At 43.9% G+C, this 21,820-nt stretch overlaps 1 protein-coding gene across 2 annotated transcripts in view; it reads right to left on the reverse strand.

Annotated features, from left to right (window-relative positions):
- The window catches only part of USP13 (ubiquitin specific peptidase 13), a 109,208-nt gene that overhangs the window by 31,450 nt on the left and 55,938 nt on the right, over nucleotides 1–21,820 (reverse strand). For both annotated transcript variants that reach the window (XM_028101149.2, XM_088025318.1), the window contains exons 9-13: nucleotides 17,093–17,164; nucleotides 16,639–16,732; nucleotides 7,696–7,821; nucleotides 6,443–6,596; nucleotides 4,304–4,478 (exon numbers count right to left, since the gene is read on the reverse strand). In XM_028101149.2, the coding sequence (XP_027956950.1) occupies nucleotides 4,304–4,478; nucleotides 6,443–6,596; nucleotides 7,696–7,821; nucleotides 16,639–16,732; nucleotides 17,093–17,164 (621 nt within the window). The remainder of the gene's footprint in view (nucleotides 1–4,303; nucleotides 4,479–6,442; nucleotides 6,597–7,695; nucleotides 7,822–16,638; nucleotides 16,733–17,092; nucleotides 17,165–21,820) is intronic.

Below are 21,820 nucleotides of genomic sequence, written 5' to 3' on the forward strand. Positions count from 1 at the left end.
CCAACAAACTCCATCTAGTATTTTCAACTAATGTAAAAATGTTACCTTTCTGAATGATCTCTTCCTCTTATCACATCAACTTAAAAGCTAGAAAATATGTAACAGCGAGATCAGCCAAAAGTCATCAGTAAATCAATGATCTCCAAAATGTGGTTCAGAAGCCCCAAGACTCTTGCAGTTGCTCTGTGGTCAGTAGCTGGGTGAGTAAATCAGTTGGTGATACCACAGGGCAAGGGGCAGAGCAGGGAACTGGAGGAGGGGTTGGGTGGGGGAGAGGTGCATAATTTAACACACCCTTTTGTTGTGGGTAACTGCCAACCTGAGAATACCAGAAATCAGGTTAGATGACACCCACATTTATATTTGCCCTGTTGGATAAATGTGCTTTATTCATTTCTTATTCATTCTGTAGCCTCTACAGGGCCTCAAACTGAATCACACAGGTGGTAACTGCTCAATATATAGTTGCTCAAAATAATGTCAAAATTAATAATTTGCATTAAGTCTGTTACTGAAATCCAGCAAAGTTGGAAATGATGCACCGCTTACTGTTTTATTCCTAAAATTCATTCCTGGAAATTAAAATTTTTCTTGAAAAAATATGTATTTAATAAAGACCAACAGAATGTAAATCATTCAAAAAGATCTAGGTAGACACACAGCAAATTTACCTCCAAAAACTGCTATGGGAACTAAATGAGTCAGGACACAAAGTGCTTAGAATAGTGCCTGACAACACTATTGTGTCTATTGACAACCTATTATCATTATCATGTCAATTGTTCACTAATTACAACTGAGGCAAGAACACTACAAAAGCCTTAATAAGAAAAAAAATATAAGCTGTCCTTCTCTGTGAAATTAAGATTGTCTATTGTTTTGAAACCCTGGCAACTAAAAAAAATACAGTTCTATCCTTTCCATTAAATATGTTGAAAATATGATAATTAATCAACCACAGTCAAACTGTATAACCCAAGGCCAAAAAAAAAGAAAGGAAAGATAGAAACAATGGTTCTAACAATTACGGCATACACTTATTCTGCACAAGGCAGTATACAAAGCACTTTGCAGAGTTTATCTCTCCTTACTCTTCACCCCCAACCCTATGAAGAAAGTACTATTATCATCAAGGCTTACAGATAAGGAAACAGCGGCTTAGGGTCACTTGGCCAAGGTCAGGTACCAGTAAGTTCTACACTGGGGATTCACCCACCTAAAGCTTGTGCTCTGGAACCCCACACTGTGCTCCCCTCTTCATAAATGATAAAAGTCAAGACAAAATCTCTCCCTATTGACCCTTAACCCATGAGCTGCTTGATGGCAGGAACTAGGTCTTGTTCAGCTCATTGTCCAGAATATTCCAGGCGAGCAATAATACTTGCTAATGAATGAAATTTCCAAACACTAATATTCTTCCCAGAAACTGTCCGTTCAGGACTATTTAAGGCAAGAGACTTTATGTCTGGTCCATACCAACCAAAGATTTACAAAAAGAACATCTTTTGCCTCTTCCTGGCCTTTCAGGCTCAGGGTCTAACACAAGAAAAATTCAAGGTCCCAAACTAATATAGTAAGGAGATCATGTCTATATTGTTAGAAATAAGAAAAAGAAAAAAAATCTTTTAGGAATCCACTGATCTGGTTTCCTCAAAACTAATATTTGAAACATGATAAGACCTAATAAGGACCATGCAAGGCTACATAAGGATTACAAGAACATGATATAAGCAAGCATGATCAGGAATATGGGGTACTATATAGCAGAGGGATTAAGAGTTTAAACTTGAGGGGCACCTGGGTGGCTCGGTCGTTAAGCGTCTGCCTTCGGCTCAGGTCATGATCCCGGGGTCCTGGAATCGAGCCCCGCATTGGGCTCCCTGCTCAGCGGGAAGCCTGCTTCTCCCTCTCCCACTCCCCCTGCTTGTGTTCCCTCTCTCGCTGTTTCTCTCTCTATCAAATAAATAAATAAAATCTTTTTAAAAAAAAGTTTAAACTTGGAACTCAATCAATCTGAATGAACTCCAGGCCTGCCACTTACTGGCCACTGGCCACTTACTGGCTTCTCTTTTTATTTCTTCATCCATAAAATGGGGAGAATAGCACCTACCCCATAGTAATACCAAGAGGATTAAATGATAATTGACAGTAAGTGCTTAACACATGATATGGAATGATAAATGGACAAAAAATGTAGTTGCTTTATTAACCTAGAACATGTTTTCTCCTTCTCCACAAAGACCGGTTTTCAATTATTAACAACTGGATATATCCAGTATTAATTTTTTTCATATACATAAAACCCATGAGAGCATGTATACATATAAAAGACAGAGGAAAAGGAAAATACATTAAATATATACTGTTAAGGATTAGAGAAAGCAGAAACCCCTCCCCTAGACAGTTACATTAGCACTACCTAAAGTGCTTTCGTAGCATTTGAGGAGAAAACCAGGTAAGCAAGCATCATTCCTCCATTACAGATGGAAGAAGGACATTGGGTGGTGACTTTGCCCTAGAACATAAGCTGCGAAGTGGACACAGGAGATGAATCCAGATCTCCTGACCACTTGCCCTGGGGTGAGAGCCTCTGTCTCTAGAAAGCTAATGCCTCCCAACTGCATTTTAATGATGGGCCTCTTCCAAGTGATGAGAAGGCTCCTTCCTGCAGGCCCAGAGAGTATGTCAGACCTTACATTTCTAAGACACAAGGCTACTTTTCTGAAGAGCAGAAAAGGGTGGCTAAGCTGACAGGGAAATGAAGAACGCTGCAGCTTACACCTGATGCTGGGGACTTTCTAGTTGGCCAAGTCCCCTGATCACTTCTATGTCCCACACAGAATCAGAATTAAAGCACAAAGAAAAAAGGATCCATGTTTGAGAAACCTTCCACCTATTGTCAATAAAGTAAAAAAAAAAAATCATATTTATACCTTAAACTTACACAATATTATTTTATCTCAGTATGTATCAATATATGTCAATATCTCAGTATTGTCGATGATATCTCAATAAAGCTGGGGGGAAAATAATGAAAGAAATTGAGTTTACTGCTAAGATAGTGTGTAGATGTCTAACTGCCCAATGATGGCTCCAGGTTGCAGTGAAGTGAATCTCACACATTGAACACGCCAACTCACCAACGCTTCTCCGCAAGGACACACACACACATAGACACACACACACACACACACACACACACACACGCACGCACACAGATCCCATAACTGAGCAATCCGAGGATGAAAACTTACTCCACAATGGATAACTGATAACTGAATGGACTATTAATAATCTCATTTGGATATGAACAACATTTTTAAAAATTATTTTAAGAAAATACAGCCTTTTTTAAACTTCTGAAATAAATTCTTTGTGTTTTCCCATTTTTAACATATGAAATCAATCACCTGAAACAAAGGGGAATCTTGAGTGATGTCTATTGCAGGGAATAAGTGATTTAAGTCAGATTGCTACTTGAGGTGATAAAAAACATCTAGCAGTAGCTCTTCAGCTTTCACACCTCTTTGCATGAACTAGAGCTCAACTTTGGCTAGGAGGACAGGCGGCCAAAGAATACCTAAAAGGAGTAAAATTCCCAGAGCCAAACTTTCAGACCTCCCTTCATTTTATGCCTCTATGAATACTCTTTTTCCAATTGTATGCTGTGCATTGGCAAGGACTTGACTGTATAAAATCAATTAATAAAGTGGAGAAAAAATGTTTTATGTACCTGACAATGAGGTGCACAATGTGGAAACAAAGCATATTCTAGTCCTGAACAGCTCATCTGAACAATGTCCACTATGTCCACTTCGAGATGCCCTGAGAGCCCTGGTCACCACATGCTAAGCCAAATCTTTCATTATGGAATTAAAATCTATCATAGTGGAGCTTAAATATTGAAGACTGTCATAAGTATTTCTGTAATCTCTTAATATCATTCCTGCCATGTGGTGGTGGGGGTGGGGGCTTTGGGGGTTCTCAGCAAAAAAAAAATTCCTAATAAAGGATAAACCACAACCTTCCTTTAAAAAAAAGAAAAGAGAAGACATTCCCTCCCTAACACACAACACAAATTATAAGCCTAGTTTCTTGGACAGGCCTCACACAAGTGAGCTCTATGACCATTAGGGTTGCACGATTCATAACCCCATCTCACTACACATGAACAAGCGTGCACAGACTCGTACAACACCCCACCACCTCTCCCCTACCCAGTCCACACCCCTCAGGGACCCCTCCTCACCCCACTACCACCACATAAGCACAAACACACAAGCGCACACACATGTGCACTTACTTCACACCCGCAGACTTTGCTTGTAGGGCGCTGCTCCAGAAATCATCTACATTTTCCGGTTCAGAAAAAGCCTGAAGGCAGGCACTAAATGGTATCTTGGCGCGAACCAACTCGGGAAGGGGTCTTCTGTTTGCTTCTGCCTCCCTCCTCGTTAACTCATAGGCAATCAGTTCATCTGAGTAAAAGAGCAGACAAATGAGTTTGTACTCACTCCATCTTCTTGAAGCGGAAAACATCCCCTTGGGCCAATCTTCTTGAAGGTGTCTGAGCCAGGGCAGGATTGCTTACTTGTTGCCCTTCACGGATCCAGAAAAGCCTACTGAAAGGCTGTTCTCGAGCTGACTTTAGGGTGGCACCGACAGGCTGAATGAGCCATTCATATTTTTTTGCCTGTTTGCCTTTGAGACTGACAGGAGGGATCTGTAAACTCCAGCCCAGATCGGAGGTCCTGACCTCACATGTGCTGGAAGTGATGCGGGAACCTGGTCTTCCATTTGTCCAGAGTCAAGGCTGGGATTACCCAAATGCCACCTTCCAATCACGAAGTCTTCACACACACAGAATTTCACACTGAAGGAGAGCCAAGAGTCATCTCTCCATTCTGATTAGAGGTCATGGAGGGTGCAGATCAAGGAGCGAGATGGACTATAGGGACTGCAGTCCTCCACAGCACTCAGCCCATGATTCTAACCAACACTGCCCAGACAACTTCAGGTTGAGGTTACGTACAAGGTCAGACAGCAGAGCTGCCAACCTGGAAGGCTTTCTACACGATTCCTGCTCAAACGATTCAATACCAAGGGAAAAAGAAGACAGCACACCACCAACTTCCCAGGAGTCAGCAGATCTGCTCTTGGAAACTGCCTATAAGTCAAAATTTTACATAGTTTTGATGAGGTCTGAGAATTCCTTTTGTTTACAAAAAAAAAAAAAATCACTCCTGATTTATCAGTTTTTAGGCACCCTTATGCACCTATGTGTTTTCTTAAGCACATCTGAATATGGGTTTAAAATTCAGTGTCCAGTCCACAATCAGTTTATGATGTACCTATATCTAGGATGCCAGTATTAGGTGTCCCAGCAATCAATTTCCAGGGACTAAATTATAAATCTTTCTGTAAAAGAATAGTTACCACTCATAAATTATAAACAGTGAGTTAGAGAGGATCACAGAACTGAGTGGAACATCTCCGAGGCTGGCAAGAGAAAACAATTAAGCCTAATTCTAAAAAGGAAACAAACCACAGACCCCTATCCTCATTTCTACTTTATACAATAGGTAAGAATTTAGAAACTGGCCAAAAGCTGCACAAGCTTATAGAAAATGGAAATCGTTTCATCTTAAAATCATCATAATCATCGCTTTTCAATTAGCACAACAAACTGACCCCCCCCAAAAAAGAGGGAAAAAGGCCACCCAGTGAGTTACTGACATTTACGCAAATGACCAGTTCACAGGACATAAGCAATATAGCAGACATTTTGCCTTTTTCTGCTTCTAAATGTTATTTCTAAGAAATACCATTCATCTATTCTGCCTGGGAAGAACCACACAGACTGACTGAAGGAACCTTCCCCTGAGACCCCAGCAGTTCCTCCACCTCCTTCCTGCTTCTAAAGTCCAAAGACCCTTCTAATGGGCCTCGCTCCTACAAGAGCCCTTCCCTGCTGCATCTCCCACAGGGGGCGTCTTCAATACTCAGATGCCAAAGTCAGATTATTTCAAGAGATTGCTGCTAGAACGTCTCACCCCAAAAAATGCTGATCATTTCCCCCAGAATTTATGGCACAACTCATGAGTGCTAATGTTAAAGAATTTTCTACATCTATAATTACAAATAATGTTCCCCCAAAATAAGCTGACTTCAAGCCAACCAATTGGTCAAATTTATAGGCACTAAAATAGGTTCTACCCATAATCCCTCAAACAAAAACCCGTGATGCATCGGACTCTTCTCACAAGAAAGGCACATGGGGACTGGGGAAAAGAGGGAAAGAGACATGCGAACCAGACACCATCTGGACTGGGTCTCCTCCTGACGCGACTCAGCAGTGACTAAACCGTATTATCTCTGATTCGAGGGTTTGTTTGCACGTATGAGGAAGAACATAGCCAAGTTCCCACTTTGGGACCATTACCCTTGTTGGTTGCTGCCTCCATGGCCACAGGTAACTGCATCAGGTAATCCACCCTCTCCGTGTAGCGGACTTTGCGCGTCTGACAGCACTGAATACGTTCTTCCACCAAAAACCGAAAAACATCACTTGGGTTTTCTGAGCCAATGCGGTTCCTCTGAAGGTTAGATTAGATCAGGTTAGTAAACGTATGAATATTAAGCCGTGAATAAAAATTGGCACAAAAGAGAATATATAAATCTGGTGTAAGGATCTGGCACTAAAAAGCATTCTCTCTGGGCATGACAGTTCACCAGAGTACTTTAAAAAAACGCAGGCGTATATCCAAAAACGGGGGACTGGTTAAATAAACTACAGTTCATCATGTGAATGAACATCATGCAGCCACTAACAGTTATGAAAGAGGAACTGACCCAGCAGGAATCAGAAGAAAGGGGATGAGGGAGCCAGACTAAAGAGAAGGGGGGAGAGTAAAGGACTGCCCTGCAAAAATCAAGGCACATATGATGGGGTCATGGAAATGCATTGGTGTAAATTCTACACAAAAAAGAAATCACGCTACGTTCAAATATGTAATGATGTGGCAAAATGTTCACAACACGTTAAGTGGAAAGCAATGCTTATAAAACAGCATGGAGAGAATTAATAAATGCACCAGGAAAGTGTCTGGTGGGTCAGACACCGAAATGGTAGCACTGCTTATTTGTAGGGGCTGTTACCACTGGCTATTTTGATTTTCTCCTTTGTGCCTTTTTATATCTTCCACAGAGAACATTTTTGTAATCAGAAAAAAAGAAGTTGTTTTTTAAGAGGGAGAAGAAAGCCTTTAATCACGAATTCTCGGGAGCTTTTAAGAACCACAGCACGGAATGTGATTAGACTCTGCTGGGAGCAAAGTGTGACCATCTCTGAGTGGTGGCACAAGGACACCAAATACCACACTGGACTCTTAAGGAGCTTTGTCACAGAGATCAAAAAGAACTTTGACTGAAATAACGGACAAACATTCCTTTAATTACAAATTAAAAGGAGAACGGGGAGATCCAGAAGTGCTAGAAAACAGAGCATGAGCAGCGATCATGCCACACGGGCTGAGCAGAGAAAGCCTCATGCCAATGCAGCACCAGCTGGGACAGTGACAGATTCAGGAAAGGGGCTGGGGGTGGGCATCCCGGCCCAGCCAGAGGGGACCGTCCCCAGGCACTGCGCACCCTTCTTACCACCTTTTGAGCATTTCCAAAGACTGACTCACTCACCTCTACTAGATTCACCAGGTGCAAGAAAAACTCCTGGGCATCCTGCTGTCTATTAGAGGAGAATTCTGGGTGGCTCTTGCTTACAAAGGCCTTAAACATGCGTGGAGAGATCCCATTCTGTTGAGGCTGAAATATAAAAATAAAACAAATGAACCACACTTTCCTACACATTCATGGCACTAAGCAGCCAGCAGAGTAGGGATTTACCATAAGCCCCAATTTTCAGATGAGCCCACTGAAGCCCACAGAAGCTAAACAATGAGAAGAGCCAGCATTCACTGGATGTTTCCTGTGGAGCGGGCATCACACTAACAAGACATGATAAACAGCCCCACTTTCTAAGAAAAGGCATTATGAGGTCCCTCTTCACAAGGCTTGCTGTGAGAGCCCACTTCAGAGCAGGCTAGAGAGGCGGCATGAGTGGGTCCTCGGAAGGAAGTTAACGGAGAGGAGCGCTCTCCACACCTCCCTTCCTTCCCCCTGAGAGAGCAGGAGAGAAGCCCTAGTAGAGACCCGGATGCAGACATACCTCGTTTGATTGTGCTTTGCTTTATTGTGATTTGGCCATATGGTATTTTTTTACAAATTGAAGGTTTGTGGCACCCCTGCATCAAGCAAGTCTACCGGTGCCATTTTTCCAATATCATTTGCTCATTTTGTGTCTGTTTGTCAAATTTTGGTCATTCTCAAAATATTTCGAACTTCTTCATTATTATTGTATTTGTTAGGGTGATCTGTGGTCAGTAATGACAACTCACTGAAAGCTCAGATGATGGTCAGCCTTTTTCGGCAATAAGGTGTTTTTAATTAAGGTATGTACATTGCTATTGCACACTTAATAGACCACAGTATCACATAAACATCGCTTTTATATGCACTGGGAAACCAAAAAATTCATTTGGCTCACTTGACTGCAACAGTCCCTTTGCTGTCCTTGCAAGAACAGGAAATGAAACCACACAACCCCGGTAACCACTGCAGAGGTGCTCAGGCTCACGCGTCTGCCCTGGGCTGTCTCTGGATCAGAGCACGGTTGTTCCCAGGAGCTTGCCCCTCGCCTGGAGATGCTGGAGGAGGGTGGCAGCAGATGCCAGGATGACAGAGCGGGAAGAGCAGGTGGCAGGGACAACTCTGGAGGACAAGGATATACGAACTTCCCCGAGGACCAGAAGGATAGCTCAGAAGGTTGTCAGGCTCCTTCAGAAAGGGCACTGCATAAGACGATGGAAGGTTGGCTGGCGGAGGAGACTTGAGGCAGGAGCCGAGGTGGGGGCTACAGAGGTCAGCTGGACAGAGCATCAGGGAGAGGTCCAGGGAGGTCCCTAAGGGGACAAGCAGGGAGGAGGGACATCTCTAAAGAGCCACTAATGTGCCCCTACAAAAAGCTAGCCATGGCAGCCAAGAGGGAGCCAAACGCCCTAGCCCAGCGAAAGGCTCTGCCTCTTGTCTAATGTCTCCATCTGGTGGTCCTTGCTTGACTCTGGTGGGGCCAGAGGACGCTGATGCTAACCCTTGCGCACCGCTGGTTTCCAAGACCCCCAAGCTTGGTAGGGGAGAGAAGCTTTAAGCTGCCTTTGATGTGAACTGGACTTTTTTAATGCTGGTAATCTCCAGGAACTCACTGGAAATCTAAGCAATCTGTCTGCAATGCTCTGAAGAAGCAGAGTGGGATGAGTCCATATCGCCACTGAGGACAGAAATGGGCTCATGATAAAGCTGATTCCTGAGTCCCCTCCCAGTTCACGCATCTAATAACAGTGTTACCTGTCACTTCATTTCATACTCAACAATAACCCTGCAGAGAAGGTACTGCCGCTATCCTCATTTTATAGCTAGGGTCCAGAGACCATGGGAGGTGTGCACAATTACACAGTCAAATGCAACAGGGGATGGGAAAACTCCGTTATGCACCTCCCTGCAGCTCCCCAGCACGTATGTTCCAAGCAATGTTTCTAATAAAACTCGGGTGAATTGTCCCGTCTTGCTGACTTTGTCATCCAGTATTTACTAACCACCTACTTCACGCAGACCACTGGGGATTCTGCCCTTGGAGAGCTGAGAGACCATGGGGAAATGAGAGACAACACATGTATCTATGGCAAATGCTGGGGGACGCTGCCCAGGACCTGGAACAGTGTCCAGAGCTCTTAGAGGACAACGCCCCAAAGCGGCAGCATGGGGGCATCCGAGGACGTGGAAACTATACATAAGTGGCCCAGCTTGCACACACACCTGTCTTCAGATGTGCTTCCAATGCTAGGTAAAGACCACTATATACCTGATAATTAATTTTACCTGTATATACACCTCCCGAAAACGATGTAACAACTCTAACTCTCTTCACTCACACTGCTGATGCCTATCTGCATTGCATCAGCCAACACAAGCATGCAAAAATAATGCCTTTGCATAATGGCTAACATTTATTCATCCATGTCAGACATTATTCTAGGAACTTGGGTGAATACTTACTAGGTGCCAGGCACAGTTCTGAGTATCTTGTAATACATGTATCTTGCTTAACTCACTTAATCTGATGATAATGATTGATGATGATGATTGTCACCACTTGACAGGTGAGGAAACTGAGGCAAAGCAGCGTTAAGTAGCTGGCCCAGCATCACACAGCTACAAAAGTCAGTCCCTTGCTGTCCCTCCGTCTCGCTGTCTGTCTCTGCGTGTCTATCTGTCTGTCTCTCTCTTTTTATCCCATGTCTTAATACCGCTTTCACACACTAGTTCTCATCTCTGATGGCCCTGAGTCCCCCTCACCAGTTGCTGAGAAAGGGAGACAGTATGTCTTGGACTCTGAGTAAGCTCTCTTCAAACCCACGTGCCTCTGGAGCCAACATTACGGTCAGTCCAGCAACTATTCCTCCACCCTTGGCAGTGCAGGGGCACCGCGTGGAATCCATCTTTTCACCTTGTGCCTCTCTCTGTAGGCCTTCACATAAGCACACACTCGTTCCCTGCTGCTGATGACATTTCTTCCTGCAAGCCGGGCTTCAGCTTGATGTGGCTGCCAGTCCCCATCAAAGCAGCTGCCTTGGGAAGTTTAACAAGTCAGGAAATTCAGAAAAGTCAGCTGCTGATTTTTGCCACCATGTGGTCGTGTAACTGGAAGGAGTCTCAACAGGGACTGTGGTGAAATCCCCAGAACCTCAGCCCCGAACCTGGACTGTGCCCAGGCTCCTTCGCTAGCCACACCTCTTTTCTTTCTCTACCCATTTCATTTCCTTGTTTTCTCTCAACTGACCTTCCTTAATCCTTCGTTCAATCTTCTGCCAAGCTATAGCTTGAGAACTGCTAATCATTGGGAAGTTATTTGAAAAGGCTTCCTAACCAGAGAGATGCTCTCTCCCTCCCCACGTCACACTGCAGACCAGCTCCTGAACTTCACAGCTGGATTCGAGCTGTTTAGTTCAAACTAGACTACTCCACAGTTAATGCCTTGATCATCAGCTGGGCTGGCGGCCTGCACCCATGTCCCACGCCTATTCTACCTGATTGCAGAGGAAGTCCCCCTAATTCCCATACTCAACTAATAGTATGTTCCCTTCGTATCTGGTATAGTAGAAAAGTCTTCCAGATCTAGCTTCCAGCTTATCAGAAACACAAGCTGAACAAGGCAAAAATCTTCCAAACAATCCTGGGGCAAATGATCCAGCTCCTTCCACAAATCAATAGCTCGCAGAAAGAAAAGCAGGGGGACTTATAAAAGTCATCTTTGACACCGCAGGGGGAAATCTGGACATGGACTGGGCATTGGACGATGCTGAGGAATGGTTATTGATTTTGTTGGTGTGCTTCTAACACTTGAAACAACTTTTAACATGATTTTTATGTGGGGGAAAAAAAGGTATTCTAGTCACAAATGTGTGCTAACATTTACAGGTGACAAGGAAGATGCTTAGATTTTGTGTTAACACACTGCAAGGAAGTGGAGGGACAGGAAGGGGAGGACAGAGGAAGAGAAGGGAAAGGAAAAGTTGAGCCTAGGGGGCATTACTGAAACCAAACCCGCAGAACGGCAATTGCTGAAGCTACACAAAGCTACTTGTACGCGTATTTGCAAATGGAAAAAAAAAAAAAATTAATGACCGGGCTCTGAATAAGGCAGTGAATACTTAAACCAAAAGTCAAAATAAGAACCAAAGAACTTAGTCAAAGAAACCGTGTTTCCTAGTTGGCAATGCGCCAGTGATATCATCCCAAAGTCCCCTATGGGTCCGTCGTCACACACGAGGAGAGGGAGTGACCAGACTGGACCAAGAAAGAGTCAGACCTGCCTTCAGGAAGCACACACTCTCACCCATGAGCCGACCCCTCTATACCTGAAACCATGGCTAGTCCCGACAACTACCTTTATTAGGAGGGAGCCCCTGGCGTCTCCAAAATAGCAACCACCTAAGGAACCTGTCATATTTATAGGATACTGTACTTACTTTCTCCATCAGCGATTGCAAAACAGATCAGCTAAAATTAGCAAGAGGGCTACGGTGTTCAGAATCTTTCCCAAATGCTTACAAGGACTTTCTGTTTAACTCTGCACTAAGAAGGTGGCCAGACACTCCTCGCTCACATTCCTCTGAGCCTAACGCTTTAATTAATACACACACAGCAAAAGTGGGGCTTTGTATCACATTAAAGAGCAATACCTGCACAGATATTTACATTGTAAAACTCCAGGAATAAAAAGAAAGGTAGACGCATCCCAGCCTGCCCCTAATACACAGATGTGTGGCATCTGTTCATTTCAACGTTTAACCTTAAACCATAAACCTTGGATCTAACCCAGTTCCTAACTAGATCCAAACCCCAAATCTCCAAAGCTAAAGGAACAGAGTGCATTCCCCAAGTTATTTTTCTTATTTCAAAAAGTGAGTTAGAAATGTTACATTTGCCGCACCTAGGAAAATGGAGATTAGTGAAAATAAAGTTCTCATGTTTGGGGGTAAAATTACATCACCTCAAAGTCGAACACTGGTTATCTCATGTTGATCAAAAACTGAGACCAGCAATTATGCGTCAAGGATTTTTTAGTGGGGAAATCAAATGAATTATCACTTAAGAAATACAGTTTGTTTGAAATATAGAATTGTTTCAAACATGTTATCTTTGGAAGGAGAAATAAATTACAGAGTATTCGGCATTAAAAAGTGTGAAAGCGTGGTCTCAGATTGCATAAGACAGGAATATATTTTTTGAAGAAAGAAAAGTGCCCCTTTATAGTGAGAGGTTTTATCTACTGCAGATGCAGTTTAATTTTAAAAATCAATTCAACACATTTATGTAGAAACGGCAGTGCCCAAAACAAATACCACAAATCTTTTTACAGATGAAAATGTGCATTAAGCATGCATATATAAAAACAAGATTTCACCTTGGTCTGTGGAAGACCAGTTTAACACCGGGAAGCATATAGCCTAGAAATGCAAGACAGAGGCATTGGGAAATAAGTTGCCGGGGCCACCTGGTAATTGTGCAAACTTTAAGGACCCTCTTTTGTCATCTGCCTGCACCATCCACACTCTGAGGCACTGGACATCTGAAGGAAATGCTGGGACAACTATCAGGGAAGCAGGATCGTGTAGAGGTCAAAAGCAGACTCAGGGGCCAGCCTGCCTGGTGTGAATCCCAGCCCTGCCACTCGCTGGCTGTGGAACTTCAGGCAAGGTTTTTTGTGCATTAGTGAGCATACAGAAAGAACCTGGCCTTTCATAAGCAATCTTAGTTATTAGTACCGCTGCTGGTGGGGGCCCAAAAAAAGGCACTCCCACCACATGGCTCTGACTCTTCTCTCTTGCTCTCTCTCCCTTCCACCGCACATTCCTCTTGTGATCCATCCCCTTCTCTGGTTTAGCACACCTTCTTTCTTCTCTTAGAGCATTTCGGGCACATTACCAATCACAAATGCCACAGGCCCAGGACAAGGCCACCTGACCAAAGGGCTCCTGACCCCTGAGAGAAGAAAGAGTCTCACAAATTGATTTCTCTGAAACCAATTGCCAGTGAAAATCCTGACGCCTCAGAAAGTAATTCCCTCCACTGTCAAGGGGAATGGAGATTTTACTATGAATTACTTGTCTGTTCACGTAACAGATTAAAACTGACTCCTCCAGAGCCACAAAGAAAATCATATGGTCATTTCAAGCTCATTTTGAACGTTAAAGGGACCCTATTGATGCCTGAGCCAAAGACTCACTCATACCCCACCCACCTAGAAAGGTCTTCCCCACCACTCCCAAGATGCACACCCGTACTACTGGTCACATTCAGGATTCTTTCTCAAAGACCACTAGATCATGGCATCAGAGAGCAGGAAAGGATTTTACAGATCATCTAAATCAAAGGTCACACACCCAAATACAATAGCGTACCTGCCAAGTCATGAATCACAAAGGGACTGGAGCCAGCCGGGGACTGTGTGTCCTATTTGAAGGGAGGGCCGCTACTCAGCTCCAGCCATCTGCTATCATGGGCCTGGAACTGCCACAGGGTCTGACTGTTTAAGAGAACCTGGAAGTTCTGGGGTGCCTTGTCAGCTCAGTCAGTTAAGCATCCAACTCTTGGTTTCGGCTCAGGTCATGATCTCAGGGCCATGAGATCGAGCGCCGCATCGGGCTCCATGCTGGGCATGGAACCTGCTTAAGATTCTCTCTCTCCCTCTCCCCCTGTCCCTCTCCCCCGACCTGCACTCACTCTCTCTCTAAGAAAAAAAAAGAGGGAGAGAGAGGCTGGAAATTTAGATATTTATGTATGGGCCAAGCAAAACACACCTAACAGGCCAAATATGGACCAAATGCTGCCAGATTACCCATGTTGGGCCACACAAAGCAAGAGTTTCCACATGTAGGCTTCAGGCCCCTAGAGATCACAAAGCTACTGCACAATAGTCACTAAGCCCAATGGTGAGGAGGGGGCAAGGGCCCCAAGTAGTCATTGTTCATAGAATGAATAAATAATGTGCCTTGTTCATATAAGAATGATTTTTGGGGCACCTGGGTGGCTCAGTTGGTTGGGAGGCTGCCTTCGGCTCAGGTTGTGATCCCAGGGTCCTGGGATCGAGCCCCACGTCGGGCCCCTGCTCAGCGGGGAGTTGGCTTCTCCCTCTGCCTGCCCCCTCCCCCGCTCATACTCACTCTCACTCTGTCAAATAAGTAAATAAAATCTTAAAAAAAAGAACTATTTTTATTCTAATGTAAAAGGACATTTTAATATTAACAAAACCAAACTTTACTGACAAACATCACCAAAATTGATGACTTTTCATTCCATATTTTCTCAAATGAGGAGATTCCAAAAACACAACCACAGGCACGTAATATACCCAGATTTTATTTACATGGGAGAGAGAACCTTCACACTTGCAACATTCACAACCACTACCTGGACAAATTCTGCCATTTGACTGCTGGGATTGGAAGTTTACGTGACTTGCCCACAGTCTCACAGCTCCTTACAGAGACTGGAAGGGAATCCCAGAGTCCCTGAGACCCAATCCAGTCTCCTTCTCCTCCACCAAGGAAGGTGGGCTCTGACCCAAAAGTGGCCTAAGAAGTGGCATAGCATGGATAAAAACCCAAGCTAAATGTGATGAAAAGAAAATGCTGGTCCAAGCTGTTTTCACCAACACCTCTTCAAAGCTTCACAGGAGCTCAGAGGTAGAAGAAGCCTGGATGCCCCCATACCCCACCCACACCCAAACCATCCCTTCAACTGCGTCCCAGATGAGGGCCTTCCAGTCTTGGATGGATAAGGAACTCGGTACCTTGCCACGCTGGATGGCAATGCATCTTCCGGCCCCCACACCACTCTGATCTCCCAGCCTGGCCATTTGGAGTGTCTACTTCCCTCTCTACCCTCTTCAGCCCCTTCCTACTCCTCACCTCCAAACACCACCTCTAAATGCTCCCTTCATACTCTCCCTTCTCTCAGTTGCTTCATTTCCCCAACTAGCTGGCTTCATTATGAACAAGAGTTTACTCACTTTCCATTCCTGCTGTCGATCTAGTTAAGGATGGCTGACTTGAGGTGGGAGCACAGAGGCCAACACTTGAGCTCTGTCCACTAAGTCAAGTCAGAGCACTCTGTGGTCAGAGCAGGTGGTGGGGGAAAGGGGCACGCACTCCATTCAGGCCATAGGCAACATTACGAGCCAGGCTGCCAAATGCAGCTGTGTAAGCTGGGCACTGCAGAATTTCAAGGGCACCACTCAAAAAAGACCAGGTTGTGAGCAGTGCCCTCTGGAGTTGTGCAACAGAGCCACCCAGGGAGGGGTCAGTAGCCCACTCTGCAGGCACATGGAAATGCAAGTCTGGCTATCAGGATATGGAGTGCATCTTTCAGTTATTCTATCAGTAAACAGTGACTGAATGGCCAACTGAGTTTCTCATACCTGAGTGTTTTGACAAACCCTCTAGCAGCTTACCAAAAATGAGGATTGCCCAGACCTCTCCAGAAACTCAGAATCCTCAGCTCTGGAGGTTGGAATGGGGTGGAGAAGAGGGTAGAATAGGAATGTGTATGTTGTTTTTTAACAACCAGCTTCTTGAAAAATCCTAGCAAACAAAGTTGAGACTTAGGAGAAGAAAGATATTATAAGGGCCAAGATTATGTTACCAAGGAGAAAATGTTTATATTTGTGTAAGGCTTATTCTTTCCATCTCAGCTCTATTTTATGAAGAATATTGTTCTGAAAACCATTAATGATGACACTCACATATAATCCATAAAGCAACTGTCACTAGAAACACCAACCCTAGCTATTACTTAGCACAATTTTTAAGAGCACACAGACACCCTAGACTCCAAAATGAAATAGCTATTCTGACAGCTCGATAAATTTAGAGCTACCATGTGCCAAATCATAGGAAATCCACATTGTAGCTGCTAAAGATCCTCCTACCTACCTATCAACATGGCAAATACTGGGACACATACCTTGTGTTCCTCCTTCATCACCTGTTCAATGAGTTCAGATTTCACTGGAGGTTTTGAATACTGGCCCGAGAGAAGGCCATGTCCTAACTTAGTCCTGGACAGGAGGGAGAAAGAAAAACAAAAAGGTCATTGTTTTTTCCCCATAGAGACATTAACATTACCTACGAATGCTTTCAGGTGGAACATTTTATCTTGATTACTCAAAAATAACTTATTTATTTGATTTTTCTTGATAACTGATGCCATTTCAGACCATCCTCAGTACTTTATAAATAACTATTAATATCTTTCTTCTTAACAAAAGTAACATGTGCTCATTTTAGAACACTTTTAATACAGAAAATTTTAAGAAAGAGATAATTGCTTTTAATTCTGCAACCCAGCAATAACCATTATGAACACTTACTGGATACTTTTCTAAAAAACTTTTGGATACTTTTCAATCAGCACTTACATCTGTGTGTTGAAGTCCTGTGTTGGATCTAAAGGAGAGTAGTCAAATATTCTTGGGAGATTCCCTACATACCTAGAAAATGAGAAGGGAGAGTCAAAACATAGGGACTGGAAGAACAGAAACAAAGAAAGCTGCCATCCTAGCGAAGACCTTCTTGCCTTTCTATCAAAGTTAAATCATCCACCTAAAGAAAACTTTTCCTGAGACCCTACCTCTGCAGCCATATTCATGGGCCTCCCTAAAATGTTTGTGCTTCTATCAGTGGGTCTCCACCCTGGGTGCAGGTTAGAATCACTTATAGAGTTTCTCTGAAAAACACCAAAGCCAAAGCTACCCCCAGATGTTCTGATGTCATTGCCTGAGACTGAGGCCTGGGATCTGCAATCTTTTCAAGGTCCCCCAAGTGATTATAACATGTAGCCAGAATCAAGAACCACCAGTTTATGCCATCTCAATTACCATCTCAAAAATGAATGGTAAGGGGCCCCTGGGTGACTCAGTTGGTTAAGCATTTGCCTTCAGTTCAGGGCACGATCCCAGGGTCCTGGGATCGAGCCCCACAATGGGCTCTCTGCCCAGCAGGGAGCCTGCTTCTCCCTCTCCCTCTGCCTGCGACTCCCCCTGCTTGTGTTCACTCCCTCTCTCCCCATCAAATAAAAAATAAAAATAAAAATAAAATGAATGGTAAGACTAGGAATTATGCCAATCATATCAAAATGAATACTGATGATAATAGCAGTGACGACTACCACTTCTTGAGGGCTCTCTGTATAATCTGGTTGGGTCTTCATTACAACCATATGAGGAAGGGATGGTTATGGTTACCCATTGGAGAGATGAGAAATCAGCATGCTTCCAAAGTTACCCAAGGAAGGAGTGATGAAGCCCAGAGTGCAACCAGGCAGCCTGGCTCCAAACCCCTGCTCTGAACCACTCTGCCCTGTCCGTGCTCCCTTGAGCAGGCCCCAGCCCCTCCTTCTGACCAGTTTACCTTGACAGAGCAGTGCCAACTTCCACCACCCATCTCTAACCTCAATGTACAATCATTCCTTTCACTTCGTAAGTTCATTTCCTATTTCATACCCTCTGCTTTGTGCTGTTCATCTTTCCGTCTTCAGGCTTTGACTCTCTGAGCGTGAAAGCTCTAGAGAGAAGAATCCAGAAGCAGATCCCTTTCCCCGGCACTTCATGCACCCTGCTCTGCCCATTTCTCTGACCTCATTCCCATCCCTCTCCCTAGTCCACAGCACCCCAGCCACGTGTCCTTCTTTGCCAGGACATGCCAAGCTCACACCTGCTTCAAGGTCATGCCATCTGCTATCTCTTTCCCGGAATGTTCTCTTCACAGACCTTTGCTCCATCTCAGATCTGTTTAAAAAGCACCTCCCCACCTCTCCTAATTCCCCATCACCTGATCCTGGTTGACTTTCTTCTTGGCATGCATCAGTATTTGCAATTTTATAATTTATCTCCTTGTTGATTCTCTCTCTAGAGATTATATACTGGAGTATAATCTCCATGAAGGCAGATACATTTTCTAAATTACTGCATTTCCAGCACTAGAATAGCATCTGACGTGTAAAAGGCACTAAAAAAACATCTGTTGAATGAATACATTCATATAATGTAATCATATAACCAACTTCCATAACTGACTACCTATAAACCAACAGAAAAGGCATTACTGCGACAAAGCCCTAGCAGAGAACCACGACACACTAGTAGTTAGCAATCACCTCTACTACCGGACACTTGCAGGCACCTGCTATCTACAAACTCAGAATTTGTACCCCAGATTATGTACTTTTGTCAAAATTAACAGAGCCCACTTCTCTGGGACAGGCCCTTTCAAATGGCTTTTGGATATGTCATCTAGAAATTTTCAGTGGACCAAATAAGAGATCAACCAAACTTTGTAACCAAACTATCCACAGCCAGAGACTGCACAGAGGAATTGTTAATATACAACATGATGAACTCATTAGATCTCTTACAAGCCAGTCTTTATCGTATTTCAAAAGCTGACCAGATAAGAAAACCTCACTGGGAAGATAAGCATTAGTGAGGCTTATGCTTTCAGGCAAGATTGGTGGAGAAAAATGAAAAATTAAAGGCGGTAAATCTTTGATGTCAGAAAAGTCCATTTTGCTAGTAATTTCTATTACTTTTCTAAATGACAAGGACTATTCTTCATTACAACAAAGTTGAATTAAAACACAGAAGTAATGCTAGATACTTTTTAAAATATGTATCGTGACTTCAGTTTGCAGTCTAGTGGTTCTCAAAAAAGTAGTTTTGCTATCTGACAATCCATCTTAGCTCTCAATCAATTTATACGCCATTTATTTCGATTTGATCAGCATCAGAATTATTCTGAAATGTAAACCGGGTTCTAGTGGCAGGCAGGGTATCACAGAGTCAGGCTGACATTTCCGAATTACACTCTGGTTGTGCGTAAGCCATTTAATCTCTCCATGAGTCACTCTTTCTACTTATAAAATGGAGACACTGCTCCTGGACCCAACTCCACTGAGAGTTAGTCCTGATGGGGAGAAAGGAGTTTGAAGAGCAAGTATGTCAATCAAGTGATGTTTGGTAAAAGAATGAACAGACTGAGGACAAGTATTATGAGTAGGTTGCTCATGTTCTAATATACACAGTAAATGTTTAGAAAATAGAATATTAAATATTCAGTAATATACAATTCTGAGACTCTTGAAACAACACTGAAGGGAGATATGTGAATCTTAAATCCAAAACACAGACGTGAGGTACCTTTTTTCACTAGAGAAAAAAATTCAGAAATATGACTGTTCATCAAACTTTGGAGGATAGAGAGCATTTTCAAAACCTATAGGCTGTAAGGCACCGAAACAGTTGTTGGGTTTTGTAACCAAAGAACACAAGTTCCCTCCATTCTAGTTTAAAAGAAATAATAATTACACAACATCTACCGCAAGGCCTTTCCTTCAATATATTTTTTATTTAAATCAAGGACCATGAGAAACGTAAGATGAAGTTACACTGTTCCCCAATCAAATAAGAATACAAGTATGAGACATGGGCAAAAATTTATAAAAATAATACAGTGTGTCAGGCGTCGGGCATCTAAGTGGCTCAGTCGGTTAAACGTCTGCCTTCGGCTCAGGTCATGAGCCCAGGGTCCTGGGATCGAGCCCCACGTCGGGCTCCCTGTTCCTGGGGAGTCTGCTTCTCCCTCTCCCTCTGCTGCTCCCCCCGCTTGTGTTCCCTCCCCTCCCAAATAAATAAAATCTTTAAAAAAAAAAATATGATGTGTGAGGCATACCTTTGAAAAAGTGCTCCCATCTCAGAGCTTCAAACTTGCTCTTTCTCTGTCCAAAACCCTCTATCCCCAGTTTTCCCGCGTATCAGTCAAGGTGTGTGTCCCTTTGTGTGCCCTCTCTCCAAAGAGACCCTCCCTGACCATCTCTTCCCCTTTTCCTTCACGGAACTTACCATGTTTATAACCATGCAGTTGTTCTTATGATCATTTGTTCACCGTCTGTTCCCCCAAGTGGAGCCAGGCACCACGTCCTTTTGTTCACCACTGAACCCCCTCCCCACCCAGCACCCTGCTGAGCAGAGCAGAACCCACTCTTCATTGGCTGGATGAGAAAATGAAAACTAGACACGCAAACTGGCCATAAATTTCCAAAGCCAGAAAACAGCAAGAAAAGTAAGTCTTCAAATACCAAGAGAGAAAAGAAGAGGGTGTCTGATATACTTTTGATTAGCTACCATGAAAGCCATTAGCATTTCAACTCCACAGGGCTAAAACATTGCCCTGGGCTATTCCCAGCAGGCTGTCTGCCCCTCCATCGGTGGGTCAGTGTGTGTCCTCTTCCAAACTTGAACCATGGTGGAAACCAACCCGCTCTGGAATACACTAGAGATAATTTTCTGAACTTCAGGCAGTGGCTGCCCACGAGTGCACCAGCCTCGGTCCCGGTCTGTGCAGCAGCCCCGCGCAGCCCAGCCCAGAGAAGAGAAGGGCCACAAGACATAGCCGCTCTGCCCTCCGTGTGGGAGGAAGGAGGCAGCCTCGTACACACACACTTAGGAAACATCCTCCATCAGTGCCTCCCGATTATCTGTGGCGAAGGGCCAGCTTTTCTGTTTATTTCAACTCATACAGATGTCTCCTTTAAGATATATAATAAAAGTAATTCGAAAAATGAAATGCCACTTATAAAGCATGACAATGTCGACTTGCTACAAAAATTTCCACATGCTCCCTCTCCGTTTCCATAGTTATCACACATCCATACCCAGCAGTCCAAGGACCAGCACCAGTCCGCGAACCACATTTTGAGTTGTGAATAACGCAAAGCTTAAATCCTCTAAGAAACTCCACTCACCAGGAGGGCAACACTGACCAAACCAATCACTGAATCTCTCCTAGCATATCTATAGAAGGAATGTGTCAGGCGTGCTGTGAAGATGGATGATTAATATTTTCTTGGCATAGAGGGGGATTGAAGGTCTAAAAACGGAAGCCATTATTAATACGACAAGCCCCGGTAAGTTTCTCAGTTACAAAGCTCTCCTGATCTCACCTGATTCCCATAACACTTGACAAGTGTTCTCACCCAGCTTCAGTGCAAGAAGTCACACCACACGGATGCGGTGGCATGTCCTGCAGGTGATGAAGACGAGCTTCCCCTGCACATCCGGGGGCGGACAAAGGGCAACGCTGTGCGCCCAGCT

This window comes from Eumetopias jubatus, unplaced genomic scaffold, assembly GCF_037043125.1.
Source record: "Eumetopias jubatus isolate StellerSeaLion01/CBP00866 unplaced genomic scaffold, mEumJub1_p1.0 scaffold_1, whole genome shotgun sequence".
NCBI lineage: Eukaryota > Metazoa > Chordata > Mammalia > Carnivora > Otariidae > Eumetopias > Eumetopias jubatus.